The 17,362-nt window shown below is 62.9% G+C and overlaps 2 protein-coding genes across 2 annotated transcripts in view; both read right to left on the minus strand.

The window, feature by feature from the left end:
* Window positions 1–649: 649 nt before the first annotated feature.
* F7 (coagulation factor VII) lies at window positions 650–6,710 on the minus strand. The gene is made up of 8 exons (XM_082675899.1): window positions 6,606–6,710; window positions 5,459–5,619; window positions 4,907–4,931; window positions 4,719–4,832; window positions 3,276–3,416; window positions 2,261–2,370; window positions 1,860–1,983; window positions 650–1,312 (listed from the first exon to the last, which is right to left on the minus strand). Exons 1-8 carry the CDS (start codon window positions 6,673–6,675, stop codon window positions 714–716), a joined length of 1,344 nt encoding a protein of 447 aa, XP_082532025.1. The 5' UTR covers window positions 6,676–6,710; the 3' UTR covers window positions 650–713.
* A 442-nt stretch (window positions 6,711–7,152) lies between these two features.
* MCF2L (MCF.2 cell line derived transforming sequence like) overlaps window positions 7,153–17,362 on the minus strand; it is a gene marked incomplete at its 3' end in the record, with an annotated part of 38,123 nt that continues 27,913 nt past the window's right edge. Inside the window, exons 24-31 of the mRNA XM_082675350.1 lie at window positions 16,586–16,704; window positions 16,270–16,362; window positions 15,168–15,242; window positions 12,172–12,293; window positions 10,776–10,888; window positions 10,622–10,708; window positions 10,011–10,499; window positions 7,153–7,291 (exon numbers count right to left, since the gene is read on the minus strand). Coding sequence (XP_082531476.1) covers window positions 7,153–7,291; window positions 10,011–10,499; window positions 10,622–10,708; window positions 10,776–10,888; window positions 12,172–12,293; window positions 15,168–15,242; window positions 16,270–16,362; window positions 16,586–16,704 — 1,237 coding nt within the window. The remainder of the gene's footprint in view (window positions 7,292–10,010; window positions 10,500–10,621; window positions 10,709–10,775; window positions 10,889–12,171; window positions 12,294–15,167; window positions 15,243–16,269; window positions 16,363–16,585; window positions 16,705–17,362) is intronic.

The raw sequence follows: 17,362 nt of genomic DNA on the forward strand, positions 1-17,362 counted from the left end.
AGCCTGCACTCTGGAGCCCGTGAACCACAACAACAGCCCACGTGCCGCAACTACTGAAGCTCGTGCGCCTAGAGCCCATGCTCTGCAACAAGAGAAGCCACCGCAGTGAGAAGCCTGCGCACCGCAACGAAGAGTAGCCCCCGCTCGGCTCAACTAGAGAAAGCCTGCGCGCAGCAACGAAGACCCAATGCAGCCAAAAATAAATAAATTTATAAAAAGAAAAGAAAAGATCCGGAAGGATATTCAGCACAGTGAGTGGCGGATGCTAACAGTTTATCTGCAATGAAGATGAAACGCTTGAGTGAGAGACGAACGTGTGGGGAAGCGGCACCGTCACCACGGGTGGACACGTCACCACGGGTGGACACGTCACCGGAGGTGGACACTCGCGCCCCTGCTGCTGGCCTGGCGCACCCAGCCCCCGCGTGCTCTGCCCAGTGTGCCACCTTCTGTCGTTACCCCCCCCCCGCCCCGTCTGCCTCTTTGACACTCAGTCTCTCTGTCCAGCTGCTCAGAATCTCCCTCAGGTTTCTCTCTGTCTCTCCATCCCTCAGTCTCTGTCTGTCAGTCTCCCTGTCTCCCTCTCTGTGTCTCTCTGTCTCTCCGTCTCTGTTTCCGCTTCCCCCTCCCCCGCCCCAAGAACCACAGGAGAATTTCCGGCTTTGGCGCGGGAAGACCGGGCACACACGGCGGCTTTATTTGCGGGGCGGGTGCTAGGGCAGCAGCGGGGCCCGGACGAGGCCCCCCGAGGGTGGTGGGGAGACCATGAGACGGCGGAGCCAGGCCGTGTACTGGGAGACCCGGGTGTAGACGCCGAAGTGGCCGGCGGCTGCGCAGCCCTCGCCCCAGCTGACGACACCCGTCAGGTACCAGGTGCCCTGGAAGTGGGTGGCGTGCGGGCCCCCACTGTCCCCCTTGCAGGCGTCCTTGCTGCCGTCCGTGTAGCCGGCGCAGAACATGTTGTCAGTGATGACGGGGCCGCCGGGCCTCCGGCGCGACAGCTGCCGGCAGTCCTGGGTCAGGAGCCGGGGCACGTGCACGGCCATGAGCCGGAGGGCCGTGGCGCCGCGCTCCAGGAGCTGGCCCCAGCCGCTGACGGCCGAGAAGCGCACAAAGGCCAGCGTCCGCTCTGCGAAGGCCCGCTCGGGCAGGCAGAGGGGCACCACGTGGTCGCCGAGGGCCACGGGCCGCGCCAGGCGCAGCAGGGCCAGGTCGTGGTCCGTCTTGCCCCGGACGTACTTGTCGGGAATGATGACCTGCGCCACCTGCCTCTCCTGCTCATCACCTTCGTCCTGGCTGAGGTCGTGCTCGCCTGCGGCGGGGGCGGGGGCGGACCGTCCACTCACTCCCCGCCTCGCCTCCCGGGCCAGTGTCTCCTGTCGGGCAGGAGGGGCCCCGCGTCCCCCACCCCCGGTGGGCGAGCTGCCTCCTGGGGCTGCCGGGGGGTCAGTGTGGGTGTGAGTCGGGGCGGATATGGCCCCGAGGTGCTGGAGGCAGGTGAGGGGGTCGGGCGGGCAGCCGTGGCTGGGTGAGGAGAGGGTGCCCCGTTCCCCTGGTTCTTCCAGACGGGGCCTGGCCCTCCTGGGGTCCTCGTCATCCCCTAAGCCCACCGGGCAGCGCAGCCTTGGGTGGGGCACCCCTTCGGGGACCTTGGCGGGAGCAGCGTCACCCCAGGGCCGCATCTGGGTGGCAGAGAGGCTGAGGGGGTGGCCACAGCGGTGCTGTGGGTATGGGGTCTGCCCAGACGCTGCCACTTCTCTTTGTGGGGAAGGTCACTGGTCGTGGAAGCCCCAAATCTTGGCCCCGCGGTTATCATTCAAGGATCGTCTCCCGGCAGAAGGAGGCGCCACGCAACCTACCCAGCACCACTGTCAGGTTCCTCCAGCTTCTGAGTCTGTCGAAACAGTGGGCTGCGGAGACCACCCAGACGGTGTCGAGCAGGGAGCCCCCGCACAGCAGCGCCCCATTCAGCTTCAGCATGGCCTGACAAGGGCACAGCAGATGCTGGAAGCTCGCGTTCCCGTCGTGGCTGCCTGGGGGGCCCCCCTTTCCCGTGCACCCCGGATGGGGGCTGCCCCCCTTTCCCGTGCACCCCGGATGGGGGGCCCCCCTTTCCCGTGCACCCCGGATGGGGGCTGCTTTACAGGCCGTTTCCATCCAGCTAAGGGAGTGGCCAGACGGTGGGCCCGCCGGGGCTGGACTGCTCTGTGCATGCCCGGGATCGTCACCCACGTTCGACCCAGTGCTCCTGGAGCCTCACCTGCCAGGGGCACTCCCCTTTGGGGCAGACGTGACCACCCACGATTCGGCCTTGGGGGTTGCTGTCGTTTCTTTTTTGCAGAACAGGTATTTTTCCGCACGGATATTCAACTGTGTAAAACAAATCCAGCAAGACGTGGGGATGTGTGGGGTGCTGGTGAGAAAGGCCAGGGGCCCTGCGGACGGGCGGCTGCGCCTCTGGTCCCGCCCGGGGCTGCGGCAGGCCCTTGCGGGAGCTGCCGGGGAAGCAGATGGCCCAGGGTCCTGGAGACTGGGTCCCGCGCATTTTCCAAGGGGGGAAGACGTGCAGCTTGAGGTCACTAAAGGTGTAAAGGATAAGCCGTGTAAGGTGACCGGCATCTCGGACAATCGGGCTGCTCTTCTGACCGGCTCTAAGTTTTCCTTCCTGCTCCAGGAAAGCCCCAGGCCAGAAAAGAAAGCCTTTAGAGGCGGCAGCTGAGTTTCAGGCTTCCTAGACAAGGCTGGGTCCATCCACCTCCGGAGAGACGCAGGGCTGGGGGTGGGGTCAGCTTTGGGGGCTGCAGCCCCGTCGCCTTTAGGCTGGTTTGGAGACGGAGAGACGCAGGGCTGGGGGTGGGGTCAGCTTTGGGGGCTGCAGCCCCGTCGCCTTTAGGCTGGTTTGGAGACGTTTTCCATTTTCCCAGAAGTGCTTGCCGTTGAAGAGACTTGGAATCCAGAACCGTGCTGCCGTCAGTACAGACACTGGGTGTGGTGCTGCGCGGGGAGCGGGGGTGGGCAGCGAGCGCCGCCTTCTGCACCTCCCCCCGGCTCCGGGGCTCCGCCCCGCCCACCGTGGCCCCTCCCTGCTCTGGGGGCGGGGCGGCCGCCTCCACCCCAGCTTCCCCTTTGCCGCGACGCGCAGAGCGCGCCGGCAGTGCCTGGGAGATGCTCAGTGATGCTATGCTTCCCCGCACCCCATCTTGTAGCCAACGGGGAGACGTGTATCAGGACAATGAAACCACCAGCCCTAGACCTGGTACCCGAGGACCTGTTACCTGTGGCCGTGCAGGACACCCCGTCCGCCTGGAGCGCGTACCCCTCGTGGCACCAGCAGGTGCGCCCAGCCTCCGCGTCATCCCTGCAGTACTGCTCACAGCCACCGTTGTCATTCGGGCAGATCAGCTGGCTCTTCTTGTCTGAGGGCAGAGGGCGTGGCCGACAGGGGGCCCCGGTCAGGGCAAGCAGGCCTGGGCCAGGGGCTGTGTTCTGCACGAAGGTGGCGCCCAGCTTCCGGCTCCAGGGACAGCCTGGCACCAGCCCACTCCGCAGACTGACCCAGAAGGGCACGACCTGGAGTTTGGGGCAGGGTCCCACGTCTGAGCAGCTTCGCCAGTGGGGATGCGGGGCTGGCACGCTGTGGCCTCCACAACGTCATCCCTCCCGGGCTGGGGAAAGCAGAGGCCCCTGGGGACGGTGGACGAGTCCGACTCAATCGGAGGCCTGCCCGCGAGCAGTCAGAGCCAGGAGGCTGGTCTGCAGCCGGGGCCTGGTGCCCCGGGGAGCTGCCCGGGCTGGCCGCTGGCCAACCTGCCTCTGGAAAAGGGAGCTTTGTCGTGGACACGGGCTTGGCTCGCTCTGCAAGTCCAGGGCCTGTCCTGGAGGTGAATTCACACCAGGACCGCTGAGCACCCAAGCCCCAGGTGACCGGCGGGGACCCTCCTCCCTGGCCGTTGCCCTCCCTCTTTGACCGTGGTCCTTTGAGACGAGCTAGGTGGCATCAGAGTGTTCACAGGTGGGGAGGGCTCCCAGGAAGTGACTGCCCCCCTGATGAAGTCGTCCACTTTAATTTGAGCTGCCTGATAAGTGGCATCAGCGTGACCCCTGGAAGGGCTGGACATGGGGGTCAGCCACATCCTTGTGCCTGAGCCCCAGTGGGACCTCAGGACACTGGGGCTTGTGGGCGCGTCCCTGGCGGGTGAGTCTCTGTAAGTTCTGTCCCACATGGTCTCGGAGAACAGAACACCATCCACAGGGCTCCCGGGAAGAAGCCGCTGGGAGCTCACACTGGCCCCTCGGCTGTTTGAACCCATATCCTTTCCGTGTGGTAACTGTAACCGTGCCTGTGTCGGCCTTCAGAGCACGCTGGCCTAGCAGATGACTGACGCTGAGGGTGGTCTGGGGAGCCCTGAGCTGTGTGATACTGTAATACTGGGCCTACCCTTGTGACAGCAAGTAGGGAAGGCCGAGCTTCCCCAACCACCTCGCCATGGGGATGTGTGGAGCTGACGGAGATGCAGTGATTCCCCGGGCCCCTCCGGGTGCGTCAGAATTTCCCAGTGCCGGGAGCCCAGAAGGGGACAGGGCATCACAAGTGGAAGAATTAGCACCTGAGAACCCCAGATCCGAGACTCTCAGGTTGAGGCCCTTCCAGGTCACGGAGGCCAACCTCCCCCCAGGCCGTGCTCAGCAGCCCCCCCGGGGGCCCCGGTTGTCCTCACCCGTCTCACAGTTCCGGCCCTCGAAGCCATCCAGGCAGAAGCAGAGGTAGGACTGCAGCTGGTCCTCGCAGGAGCCCCCGTTTTGACAGGGCCTGGAGGCGCACTGGTCCCCGTCTGTGGGCAAGTCAGAGTTAGGATGCCGAGAGAGGGGCTGGCGGGTAGATCACGTCGGCCGGGCACGTACTCACCGTTGTAAGAAATCCAGAACTGATTCTGAGGGAGCAAAGAGGAAGGTGCGTGACGCAGGCGTGCGCCAGAGGCAGTGCATATGGCCCCGCGGAAGGAGCTGGCGGGCTGGAGGGCTTCTGACCTGGCCCTCGTGATGGGCTCTGAAAGCCAGACTTTCTCCTCTGGAGGCGAGGTGGGTGCATCCAGGGAAGCGAGTTTTGTCCTAATATCCACCCGCCATTGCTAAGGCCACCAGAGGTCACAGGTTTCCTCGCCCAAGTCAGCATCCCCAGGCTTTAGCTGTGCCACGTCCGAGCTGTGAACGCGGACAAGACACCCCCGCTCCCTGAGCCCCCAGTTCCTCCTCGGATGCTGCATCGACTGTCCAGTCACCCGCTGAGCGGGACCGACCGCAGAGGCTCTGCCGACCGCAGAGGCCCCGTCAGTAAAAGGGATTCCCGCGGAATCTTTTGGCCAATGAAGTAAAACTCGCAGGGCTGTCGTGAGAATCAAAGCAGGCTTCACGACCACGGGGTGGCCGCCGCACGCCCGCTGGCCCCAGGCGAGCTCACCGTCCTCTCCTCGCTCTGGAAGATCTCCCGGGCCTCCTCGAAGGAGCAGAACTCCTCCCTGCACTCGCGCTCCAGGGATCCAGGCCACAGTTCCTCCAGCAACCAGTTGGCGCGCCGGGGCCTGTGCAGGACACTGTGGGCTTGCTCCTGGGAGACAAAGACTGGAGGGCGGGCCGTGAGACGCTGGACGCCCGGGGGGGACCCACAGCCTCCCGTGCCCCACCCCGCCCTCCACAGGAAGTGTTCCCACCGTCCCTTCTGCTAGGTAACGGGAGTCAGAGGGCTCCTGTCCACAGGCCTGGCTGAGTTTGCAATGGGAGCACTGCGCAGCTTTATGTGCCGGAGGACGGCAGTGTGCTCAGTGGGTCATCGCAGCGCGTTCACGCCCCTGACCTGGTCCCTTCGCTTCTAGGAGTTTATCCCAAGGAAGTGCTCTGACACCTGCAGAGACCCAGCCATCAGGAAAGCTGGAGACAGTCTGAAGCATAAACGATGGTGCCCCGTGATGCTTAAGAAGGTGCGATATTAAGTGAAAAAAGAAGACAAGCAGGAGGGACCATGGCGGCACCAGCTCTGCCTCTCGGACCCCAGAGTCTGGCCGTGGGATCTGAGGGACGACGTGAGCCGGACTTTACGGGACAGTGTCGGTGCCTGGTTCCCACCTCGGCCGCCCCTCGGGGCTGGAGAGTCACGATGACAGCTCACAGAGCCGTCCCCGTGTTAACCGGCTCAGGCCTCCCAGCGTCTGTGAGGACGGGGTGCAGGGGTCACTGGCGTGGTGGCAGATCATCACGGTCCGGCGTCCCCACACCGTCCCTCGCACCAGCCCCCCACCGAGAGGCCGAGAGAGCAGAGTGAGAGAGGCACCCCTGAGCCCCAGATCCTGTGCCAGGGGGTGGGGGGGTGTTGGCGGCAGGCGGGGGGCGCCCACTGTGGCCGGCGGACGCCACGGCTCCCAAAAGTCTGGAAAATAATTCCCCGAAGCCTTTCCTCCAAATGCTGGGTGAGGCCCTGGGCACCGTTTGCCTTTCGGAAGGAGAGCAGATCAGAGCAGAGCTGCCAGCAAACAGGAGCGCCCAGCACATGGGCCGGCTTTGGGGGTCGGCTGCCCTTCCGCTGGGTGAATGGGGAAACCTCCCTCGCGTACCTGCCACCAGGGAACCCCGCAGGCCCAGCAGAAGGCAGAGGAGGGCCAGCCCCCGGAGCCGAGGAGCCATGGCGAGGCCCTGGGTCGCTTTGTCTGTTGACTTTCCAGGTGGGGAGGCGGGCAAAGTTCTCCAAGAGCCCGAGAGGGTGGGGGAGGGAGGCCTCGCCTCCCAAGCACTCGGGCGTGCGGTCCCCCGCCCAGTGCCTGCTGAGCGGACAGACGGGCCGCCCCAGGGCACGGGCCTGGGGAGTCAGGCTCCTTGTGCGAGAGGAGACTCGGGCGTCGGGATGCGTGTCCGGTGGCGTGTGCAGCTCAAATGCAGCTCAGAAGCCTGCAGCCCGAGGACCTAGGACGGCAAGCTGGGAAACAGGACTAAAGTGCGGGTGGAGAGCCGTCCCCCGCAGTGATGGTACTGGGAAAGGGGAGCAGGTCTGGGGCGTGAATGTGAATATCTTGTCACAGGGGAGGCCTGGTTTCTCAGCCGAAGGGCCCCTCTGGGAGCGCGAGGGGGAGGGGTGCGCGCCCCCCGCGGAGCCCCTGCCCCCGTTCAGCCCTGGGGCGCCCGGGTCTTGTCCCTCATGCCCTCCTGGGCCCAGGCCACCAGCTGGGGTGACCAGCTATCCTGGCCGCCAGGCACGAAAGGGTTTCTCAGGACGCTGGACTTTCCAGACTTAACTGGTACTGTCCTGGGCCCGTTGGGCTGGCGGTCACCCTGCAAGCCTCACTCAGGCGTCCAGCCGCCTCTCCATAAACGGGTGGAGGCTGGGGACACCAGCTCTGCCATTTATCTTCAGAGGGGAGCAGGGAGACCCAGCTGTTCCAGGCGGGTCCGGCGCTACTCCCTCCCCAGATGGAAGGCAGTCCTTAGAGGACAACATTTTACTTATCACCTCTGGAATTTCTATTTGTCACTGTCAACAATTGTTTAGGAATTCAGTTATACAGGAATTTATTTGTGAAGGGGGGAGGGGGAGAGGAGGGGAAGGGGAGGGACTCTCACAGCCCTTCGTGGCGCCGCCTGGGCCCAGTGGGTGCAGCAGCTCTGGAGTCAGACCACCTGGCAGGGTGCTGTCAGGGTCCGTCTCCTCCCAGCTTGGGGAGGAAGGGGCTCATTCCTTTGAGCCCTACTTTCTTTGCGGGGCAGCAGGGCTGCTCGTCCTGCCGAGAGCCTGGGGGTGTGCACTGTCCTGCGAGGGCTCCAGAAGCGCCACCTGCCACCCCTGCCGGTGCGGCCACTGCCCGGGGCTTCCTCCGGCTCCAGGGCTGCGCACCTTCTCAGACCGAGTACAGCGCGGTCACTGCTCACTGACTCAGTGCTCCTTTCCAGCCGCCTGACCCAGCACCGCCCCCAGGGGCTCCAGCGACAGGAATCTATCCAGTCCCAGGTCTGGGCAGGTGTCCCAGGGCCAAGCTCCCTCCAGAGGCTCTGTGGAGGGTCCTTCCGGCCTCTTCCAGCTCCTGGGGCTCTGGTGGTCCTTGGTACCCCCGACATGCTGAGCCAGCCCTCCAGCTCCCGCCTGGTGTGTGTGTGTGTCCAAATTTCCTGCTCCTTATACGGACACCAGTCATTGGACTAGGGGCCACCATGACCCCATCTTAACCAACTGCACCTGCAGTGACCCTATATCCAAGCAGGATCACCTTCTGGGGTCCAGGCGGACAGGGATCCTAGGGGGTGCTCTCAGCCCGGTGCCCCTGGCTTCCCTCGAACGGAGCTGAGCTGCACCTGTGTTTGGAGCCACGTGAGGGGCATCCTGACCACAGGCCCAGTAGGGACGAGGCTCGGGGGTGAAGAAAAGACTCTGCTCCTTCTAGGGCTTCTCAGAGCATCACCACTGAACCGGGTTTCCGCAGACAAATGACCTGCCAGGCATAGGGCATCAGCGTGAATTAGGGCAATGCAAAGGACAGAGGCCCTCAGGTCCGGGGTGACGGGGGTCCCCGCAGAGGTGGAGGGGACGCTGCAGGCTTCGCGGAGCCACTACGCCCACTGACACTTGTACTATTTCTCCCAGCTGGCCGAGCACAGGTACAGCGTTCACCCTGTCTTATTCCTGCAGGAGAAGCCCTGACAGAGGGGGGAGGGGGGGGGGCTCAGGGGTCAGGAGGCCCCACTCGCCCTGGGCCCCTCCGGCGCACGCTGGCATCTGGGGGGGGGGGCGTTCCAGTGAGGGCCACCCAGTTCCAGATCCTGTGCCTTTACAGAGGACGGCCGACAGCAAGAGGTGCTGATGTTTATTCAAACACCAGCCATGCAGTAAAGAACTCGGATTTTTAAATTTCACTTACATCAGCAGTTAAAGAAAAAGGAACAGTGACTGAAACATGAGGTTTTAAAGTGCTTTTATGAGGAAGAGATCACAAAAATGGTGGCCAGTCCCAGGCTGGGATGGCAGGAACGGTGCCTGAACAATCAATATATTCAGTAAATTACGTGAAGCATCATTTTCCAAATAACTTATACACCAGGAGGAAAGCTGCCGAGCTTGTACGCCGTCCACTACGCACTCCAGAGAGGTCTGGCCCTGCACAAGGACGCGGAGCCCGTGGGCTGGGCTGCAGGGGCCTGGGTCTCGGGGGGCTGTAAAGCGACACATCGCCAGCAGCTTGGAGGCTATAAATACACCCCTCACAGTGGGGACGTATGTACACACATCGACATATATACACACATATAAAAATATCTGCCCCAATCAGACCCAGAAAGAAGCGTTTCCAGGGAACAGAATTTGTTTCTGAAACACAAAACACAGTAAAACAGAAGAGTTTTCTTTCCAGTTCTGCCTTGATTTGAATAAGATAAACTCTGCTGTGCTCAGGACAGCTCCACACAGGACATGCCAGGCGGGGGGGGGGGGGGGGCAGGGGGGGCCGGGAGCTCAGGTTTTCCCTGGGCTCCTGTGACAGCATCGGTTCAGGTGACACCTGCAAAAACTGCATCTTTACACAGTCTTTAAAAATAATAAAAATACCCTAATTCAGTGAAGTGTTAAAAAATCGAGTCCCCCGTGTTTTTCTGTAGAAAAGAAGGTTAATATTTTAAATTATAGTTCACATTTTCGTTTGAAAACTAACCTACACAGGTGAAGGAATTTCCTTGGTTTCTAACTGCCTGTGTTTGTAGAAACGCTGCCTGATTCTACCGAGGGAATGTCCTTCCACTCACCTGTGACCAGGTGGGCTGTTTCCACGAGAGCGTGTCCCCCAAATCATTCAGCGCCATGTAAACCCCAGTAACAAAAAATAGTTTTATATCAAATACAGTATGAAATTGTCATTTCACGTAAACACAGTGATTCTTCGTAAAGATCAGAGGCCAAAGTATCACCAAAAAGATGGCCGTAGAATTAATCCTTGCTTTAAAAAAAAATGTGTATAAGACAAACTAGCCTCCTGCCCCCGCACCAAGCCGATGGGTCAGTGAATCGGTCACTTCTTTTGGAAGCAGCTCCACAGAACGCGTGTTCCTGCAGAAAGCACCGGACCAGAAACGTCGGAAACCAAAGGGGAGCGGCTGCGGCCGAGGCCGAAGGGGAGTCCCGGGAGCCCTTCTGCACCAGAGGTCTGTCGTCTGCAGCCCCGTCCGTCCGACTCCCCGAGGAAGCCGCGGTGCCGCGCCCTTCCTGCGCCCTGGGGCGCGCGCGGTCCCGGCGCCGAGGCCGCAGCGCGGACTCTTCCCGAACCTTCGTCTGGGGCCGCGGCGGCTCCGGGGTTCCGTGGGCGGTTCTGTGGGCGCCGGCCCCTCCCCACGCCGCGCCGGCCCGAGCAGAGGCCAGCTCCCAGGGCCGCAGGCGGGGTGGCCGCGGCGCTACCCCTGCAGGTCCGCGAGGGCGGCCGCGCAGCTCTCGCTGCAGCTGGACGAGGCGCTCAGCAGGGCGGACCCCGCGCTGGACTCTGCGGACAAGCAGGCGAGCGGCTGCCGCGCGTCCTGGCCCCGCCCCTGGCCCCGCCCCCGGCCCCGCCTTCGCCGCAGCGCCTGGGCTGCTCAGCGGCCCGTACCTGGGCTGCTCAGGCACCCGGGGGCGCCGCGCTGGCCGAGGAGCGCGGACAGGTTGCGGGCTGGCAGCCAGCCCTCGCCGCCGGAGCTCACGTTCCGCACGAACCTGCAAGGGGCGCGGTCAGGGTGCGGTAGCGCGCGCGGGCTGCGGGGGGGCGCGCGGGCGGTCTTACCAGAGGCCCTCGTCGCCCTCCTGCACCAGCTCCACCTCGTCCCCGCTCCTCAGGACCAGCGCGTCGGGGCCCCCCTTCTCGTCCAGCCCCGTGACGGTGTACTTCCCGGGGACCTGGGGAGGGGACGGCAGGGCGCATGGCACACGTGGCACGCAGCTGCCGGTGCCCAGCGTCCAGCGTCCCGGGAAGGACGAGAGCCTTGCCATTCGCAGAGCTTCCGGTGGGACTATGGCCTTACATTGGGAAGGTCTCCTCGTCCAGGGAGACGCTCGGTCTCACGTGGCGACCACTAAACCTGACCAGCCTGTGCGGTGCCCCTGGCTGCGCCCCAGTGCTCACACCACACCCAGCTCCTGCGGCCGCAGGGCCTTTGCACCTGCTGCACCTCTTACTGGGTCACGCCTCTGCCCTCAGGGCACACGCTCTGCCTTTTACTAGTCTTTCACCCCAGGAGAGGGGGGATTCTTGTCCACCTTGTCCCCTGTTTGCCTTCAGTGCCTGACACAGCAGGTGCTCAGCACACCTGTGGACGGAGCTGCTGCGCGACGCGGACTCTGAGAAGGGGAGGCCATTCTGCTGGACTGTGGGGCTGCGGCCTCACGGGCAGCGAGACACATGACTGGGAGCCCCTGAACTGTGCAGGGGTCACGCGCCACCAGGCTTGGGAGCAGGGAAAGCCAGGCCGGTGTCCGTTACCCTCACGGGAGCAGCTGCACCCTCTGGACACCCTGAGCAGCACCTCGCACCCTCCTGCTGCACCGCGAGCGGAATGCAACCAGCAGGCCTGCCCGCCTGCCCACCTGCCTCCCCGCCCGCCCGCCTCCCTGCCCGCCTGCCTAGGCTCCCCCACTGGCCCCGCAACGCCCTGGCCGGCTCTTCTCACCCTCAGGCCTCCTCGGGAAAGGCTGCCCTGGCCACCCGAGACTCTCCCTGCGCTCTCCTCCAGTTACCTGTGTCTACCCCTCCAGCTCTGGGGTGCTTTGCTCGCTGCGATAAACCAGGTGTGGACCAGGGCAGCACTGAGCGGGCAGCAAATAACTGTTGCTACCGTCCTGACTCTGATGACTTAATATATAAATAGTTTCCTCTGCTGCTCGTGCTAAAACGGGACTTTGTTTAGGAAGCAAATCCGTACCTCAGACAGTGCGATTCTCTGAAACAGACGGCGGTACACACGCAGCTTTAAGAAAGCTGCTCTGAGGGGCAGGTCAGAGGTGTGCACTGTCCGCCGTGAGGTGGTCTGGTGAGAACTACAGGAGGGCGGGCACACAGCCAAGGGGCCCTGGCACCTGAAGGTCCTCCCTAAGCCCTAGGAGGCGCGGCCCCCTGAGCTGCACTGCTGGCTCCCTGCCCCCGGGACCAGCAGTGCCGCGGACGAGGTGGGAGCCAAGGTTACCAGCTTCCTGAGGCCCGCTCTCCCTTCCTCCTCTGCGTCTGAGGAGTTGACCGGCTCCTCGGCGCTGGACCAGCCGTCGTTGTCCTCAGGAGCCTCTGGCGGGTTAGACGTTTTGCTCCAACCTAGAGAGGACCAGGCCCCAGTGAGGTCCCCCTCAAGGTCGAGGGCGGCCTATGCACATCCCCGCCACCCACACGTGTCGGCTGGGGGAGCCTGCCCTTCCCAGCGGTGCGTAAAGGCGGGCCGGACACCCGCAGGTTTCCGCTTCAACCGTGCAAGCTGCCCAGGGGACCTGGGCCACAGCACCTGCTTCCTCAGCCGGAAACAAACCCCAGCCTCCACCGGACAGCTGGTGACAACCGCCCGTCCCGTGTCGAGGCAAACGACGAGGGAAAGGCATTTTTAATCAACACCTGCAACTCTCAACACCCATCAGCCGGCCGGGAGAACAGCTCCTCACGATGCTGGGTGCTAGGAGCGCCCAGGCCAGGGAGGGGGCCACCCTGTGCGGGTCACGGGCGGGGAAAGAAGCTTCCTCCGGGTTTTATAAACTACGTAAACATTCCTTCTACTGCCCTGTGTCCCCAAAGAGTAGCTGCTGCATCTCCCATTGGGGGAGAGTGCAAGTGCGTCGTGGAGAAATACAGCAAGTGTCACGAATGAAGCGAGAGGCCGGAGCCACACGCCTGCGGCTCTGGAGCCCAGCCGCGCTCCGCGTGAGGTGGCGTTTCGACAAGAGGGGAGCGGATCCAGAACCAGTCCCCAGTTCCATCTGGTGTGGCCAGAAGCACACCTTCTCCTGGGAGAGAGGGAGTGAGGGAACCACGTGGACAAGGGCAGAATGCATGCCTGCATGTCCCCCCACCCCTTGCAGTCAGGGTGCAGACAGAGGGGCAGCTGTCCCAAGGCCGACACTTTGAAGGCTGGCAGTGACAAGCTTGTGTTAAAGCGGTGTCAGGGAGCTGCCTCTGTCTTCACAGAAAAGGGAGCTGGGACCCAGAGATCCCCCCCCAGCCCGCAGAGCACTGAGCCCCTGCTCCAGGCCAGGCCCGGCGCCCAGAGACCCTCTGGCCCCGCCTCTCCAGCCGGGCAGGGGTGGCGAGCACGACCCTTGGCCCCCGGCGGCTGGCGTCCATGCAGGAAGCGGGAAGCGGGGACCGTGGGTTGCCAGCCATTAACCACGCTCGCCGCCTGCTTCGGCACGTCCGGAGCCGCCCAGGGCGGGAAGCTCAGACGGACGCCGGGTGGGGGTCACCAGGGGCCCCGGCGCCAGGCAGCTGGCCACAAATGTCCACCCTCCAGCCCAGCACCGATAGACACAGGGCTCCCGGCCAAATGGAAGCATGTGTCCGAAGGGGGACAGCGGAGGCAGAAGGACGACGCTGCTGCCTGGGCAGAGGGCAGCCCCTGGAAACGAGGTGTGTAAACCCTCACTGGAGAGCTGCGTGGACAGACGGCTCTGCCCTTCGGTCACACCCGGCCACCCGCGGCCTCTGAGTGACCCTCTGCTAACAAGTGGGACGGTCCCTGTGTCAACACAGTGACACGGGAATAAGCATGAGATACTGAGCCCCGTGGCCCGCTCTTAATCCACGTAGGATGCTGGGGGCTTCGAGGAGGACATCAGGCCAAGGAACCGTGAATACGGTCACCTCTCGTTCCAGTAAAAGAGTCGCTGACACTGATACTGAAAAAACAAGGGGCTGATGCAACTCCAGGAAGCAAGCACTTGGCAATTTCAAGAGTGCCAGCCAGGACGGCCTGCAGCTCCCTGTCACCTGCTGTGGACTGAAGTGATTCCATGGATGGGAGAAGGAGGGGGAAGGAAGGGGAAGGAGGGGGAAGGAAGGGGAAGGAGGGGAGAGGAGCTGGAGGGGGAGGAGGAGGGGAGGGGAAGGGGAGGGGAGGGGGGAGGGGAGGGGAGGGGAGGGGGGAAGGAGTAGAGGGGGAAGGGAGAGGAGGAGGGAGTAAGGGGGAGGGCAGGGGGAGGGGGAGGAGGAGGGAGGGAGGGGGGCTGGCAGCTGGGCCTGAGCTCAAGGCCCTAACACTCATCTACCAGGACATGAGGTCACCTCACCTGTCTCACAGGTGAGCAGAGGAGCTCGCAGAGGTGACACACTGGGCTCAAAGGGAGTAGACTGCAGCCTCCCACACAAGGAGAGTCAGCAAAGCAGAGAGATGCCTCGGGCACCTCTGGGCCTTAAGCAGGAACACTAATGGCCAAGTCCAGCCCCTCCCGGAGACGGAGACGGTGGTGGGGAGGTGATTCTACTTCCAAGTGCCTGGGGCTCCGTCTGCAGGACTGGGTGCAGGCTGGGGTAGGGGTGGGTCTCTGGGCTCTCCAGCTGCCCACGGAAGAGCCCTGGGTCCCTGCAGCCTGGGTCCCTGCAGCGCGGACTGTGGACTGAGGCCCGAGGGGGGTCTGCGTCGGGATCTGGCCCGGCAGTACCATCACATGGTCTGGAAGCGCGGGATAGCTCACAGAGTGAAACCCTGTCTGCGAGCCTTAGACCCTCAACCTGGGCCGGGTGGAGATGGGGGGCTCTGGGTTTCCCTGGGGGGGGCTCTGCCCTCAGAATATGAGGGCAAGAGAGACAAAGGCCCAAGTTCCAATACGGAACCTCACCCCATCTGTCTGCGTCCCCAGAAGCATGGGGACAAACGGTGAGGAAGGATGGGCCTGGGACGTGGAGCCCCGCAGCCACTGAGTAAGACAGCCCAGCCCAGCCCAGGCACCAGCCAGGTGTCAGCAGCTGCTACCTGGTGGCCCGTGGGCAGCTCTGCGCATTCTGGGCACACCTGGCCTGAGGCCTCGGACCGAGAAGCGTGACGTCACCACGGTACCTGTGGCCGGAGCGTCAGGCTTTGAACAAAACAGTGACTGTGCTCCTGGCTGGGAGGGACCTGTTTCACTGGGCAGCTCAGATGGCGAGACAGGGTCCCTAACCGGATGGGGAAATGGCGCCAGGCTAGTCCAGGAGGCGGAGCCACTCTACCTCGTAAACCAAAAGGCGTTGGGTCGCTCTTTACTTGGTGTCGCTTAGCTTTTTTGTCGGGACTGGTAGGAGAGGCTGCAAAAGGAGGAAGAGCAGAGACAGAACGGGAGAGACGGAGTGAGGAGCGAGCGGAGCACCAAGGGGGCAGGAGACACAGCGAGCTCATGCTGGGGTGAGACACACACGGCGGCAACAGGCTGCTTTCCAGTGACTCAGAAAGCAGCTTCTTGGGAACACGGCTCAGCTGGCGGAGGGATCCAGAGGTCCAGGGGGAGGCCCAGGAGAGCAGGAGGGGGAGACGGGCGGGTGATGGCCCTGCGTCGGCATCGTAGCTTTAGGTAAGCGGCCCCTTGGTTTGTTTTCTGAGCTCCACGTAGAGCATGCCCAGTACGCATGCTCGCCAAACCCAGCAAGGTATAAGGACCTGGATTTGTCCGTCTTTTTGTTTGTTTGTTTGTTTGAGGTCAACTTAAAAATATTTTATAAATTGGGAAAAAAAGAAAAAACCCTCCAGTATTTGGACCAATGAAAAGACCTCTAGACAAGACGGGCTTTCAGAATCGGGAAGGGAGTCCTCTAGCGACCCGCCTGGAACCTCAGGGCTGGCCTCCTGTGCTGTCTGGGCGTATTTCCCCCATATTCACTGCTCAGGAGTCCAGGCAAGCTCTTAGAGACCTCCATCGGGTGTTCTGAACCCGCCTGTGCACTAGAAACGCCCAGAGGGAAGCGGATGCCTCGCACTCTGGCAGGGGGAGCAATGCCCTCGGGGACCCCACGGGAAAAGGCAGGAAAGGGAGGAGCTGGACCAGAAAAGCAAAGGACAGTCCCAGCTCCTGGCAGGCGGGCCTCTGTCAGAAGAGCTCACCTCCACCTCTGCAAAGAAAAGGCCCTGAAAACAGAGCCCTGGCTGCACGAATGACAGACCCGCCAGCGTCAGGGAAAGAGCGACTCAGCGGCAGACGCGTGCTGGTGACCCACGCGAGAGGCAGATGCCCCTCCCGAGACCGTCCACACGGATGAGCACGGCACACGGATGGATGACAGACAGCCATGGGCGCGCCCCGCCCAGAAGCCCGCCGCCGGCCGGGCCAGGCACCTTTACCTTTCTGACCCTTGAGGGCAGCAAAGCTCTGCAGGGTGAGGCGCTTTCTGGAAAGCGCAGAGCTTTCTGGAGTAGAGCTAGTGACCGCGTCGTCTGCGGGGAAGAGAGGGCAGTGCAGAGGGCGCCGGGCGGCCCCAGAGGGCAGGCGGCCACGCCCGGGCCCCCTGCCCAGGCCCCTGTGCTCTGTGCAGGCGGCCGGGCCCCGCGCTCTCCGTGAACCTTCCCTGTGCCCACCGGGGGCTGTGAGGCCCTGACACGCCCGCCGCGGACCCCCGATGCAGCTCCCGGCACTTCCGGGCTTGGCCCCAACACTCACCTCTGCCCTTCTCGGGGGGCCTCGGCAGTGGCGCGGGGCCCACGTATCCCTCCAGGGTCAGCGGGTCCGTTTTTCTTTCTTCCAACTTTCTGACGTCTTTTGTGTTCCCTTTAGAGGGACTAAGGACATCAGACACATGGAAAAAGAAAGAGAATGTTGTTGCCTGGTTGGCGTTCAAAGGTCTGTGAGGAGGAGGGTGGAGACCTCCCTGAGCTTCTACCCAGGCCTTCGGGCTGCGTGTCTCCCGCCGCAGGGCCACGGCCACGGCCACTCATGTCCAGACTCTGGGCGGAGCCAAGTGAGAACAAAACCCACCTCCCTGACTATTAAGTAGGAGGCGGTTTTGTTGTTGTTTTCTTTCCCCTGGGGGGGCCCTTTCTCCTTTAAAGCTATTGTTCTGTGGTTTATTTATTTAGACCATTAATCATTATTAGAGCATCATTATTATTTCAACCATGAATAATTAGACGTGGCTTACATAAGAAACAGTAAACAAGTAAGTGAATGAATAAAATAACAAAGGAAAAATAAGGGCAGAAAAGGTACGATGAGGCCAGCGTGAAATGTGACCCTGCGTCTGTCTGCGAGCCATGGGCCTCAGCCTTGGCTCTGAGCCTCCCGTGCCCAGGGTCCCTGCCCACCTGGGACACTACCGTCACTGCAGTGCTGGCGCTGGACTGCTCTCTGGAACAGACGCCCGCCGCGCACTGATCGTGATGGGAAATACCGCCCGGATGGAAAACGGTCAGAGATGCTGCGGACGGGCCTTGGGCTGGG

Source organism: Grampus griseus, assembly GCF_964374135.1.
Source record: "Grampus griseus genome assembly, chromosome: 18".
Classification (NCBI taxonomy): Eukaryota; Metazoa; Chordata; class Mammalia; order Artiodactyla; family Delphinidae; genus Grampus; species Grampus griseus.

Coding starts and splice junctions, on each gene's coding strand:
- F7 (XM_082675899.1), bottom strand. CDS start 6,675: ATGGCTCCTCGGCTCCGGGGGCTGGCCCTCCTCTGCCTTCTGCTGGGC. Junction 1,984..2,260: donor AAGGGGAGTGCCCCTGGCAG/GTGAGGCTCCAG, acceptor TGCCCTTGTCAG/GCCATGCTGAAGCTGAATGG. Junction 1,313..1,859: donor GAACCTGACAGTGGTGCTGG/GTAGGTTGCGTG, acceptor CCCCCGCCGCAG/GCGAGCACGACCTCAGCCAG.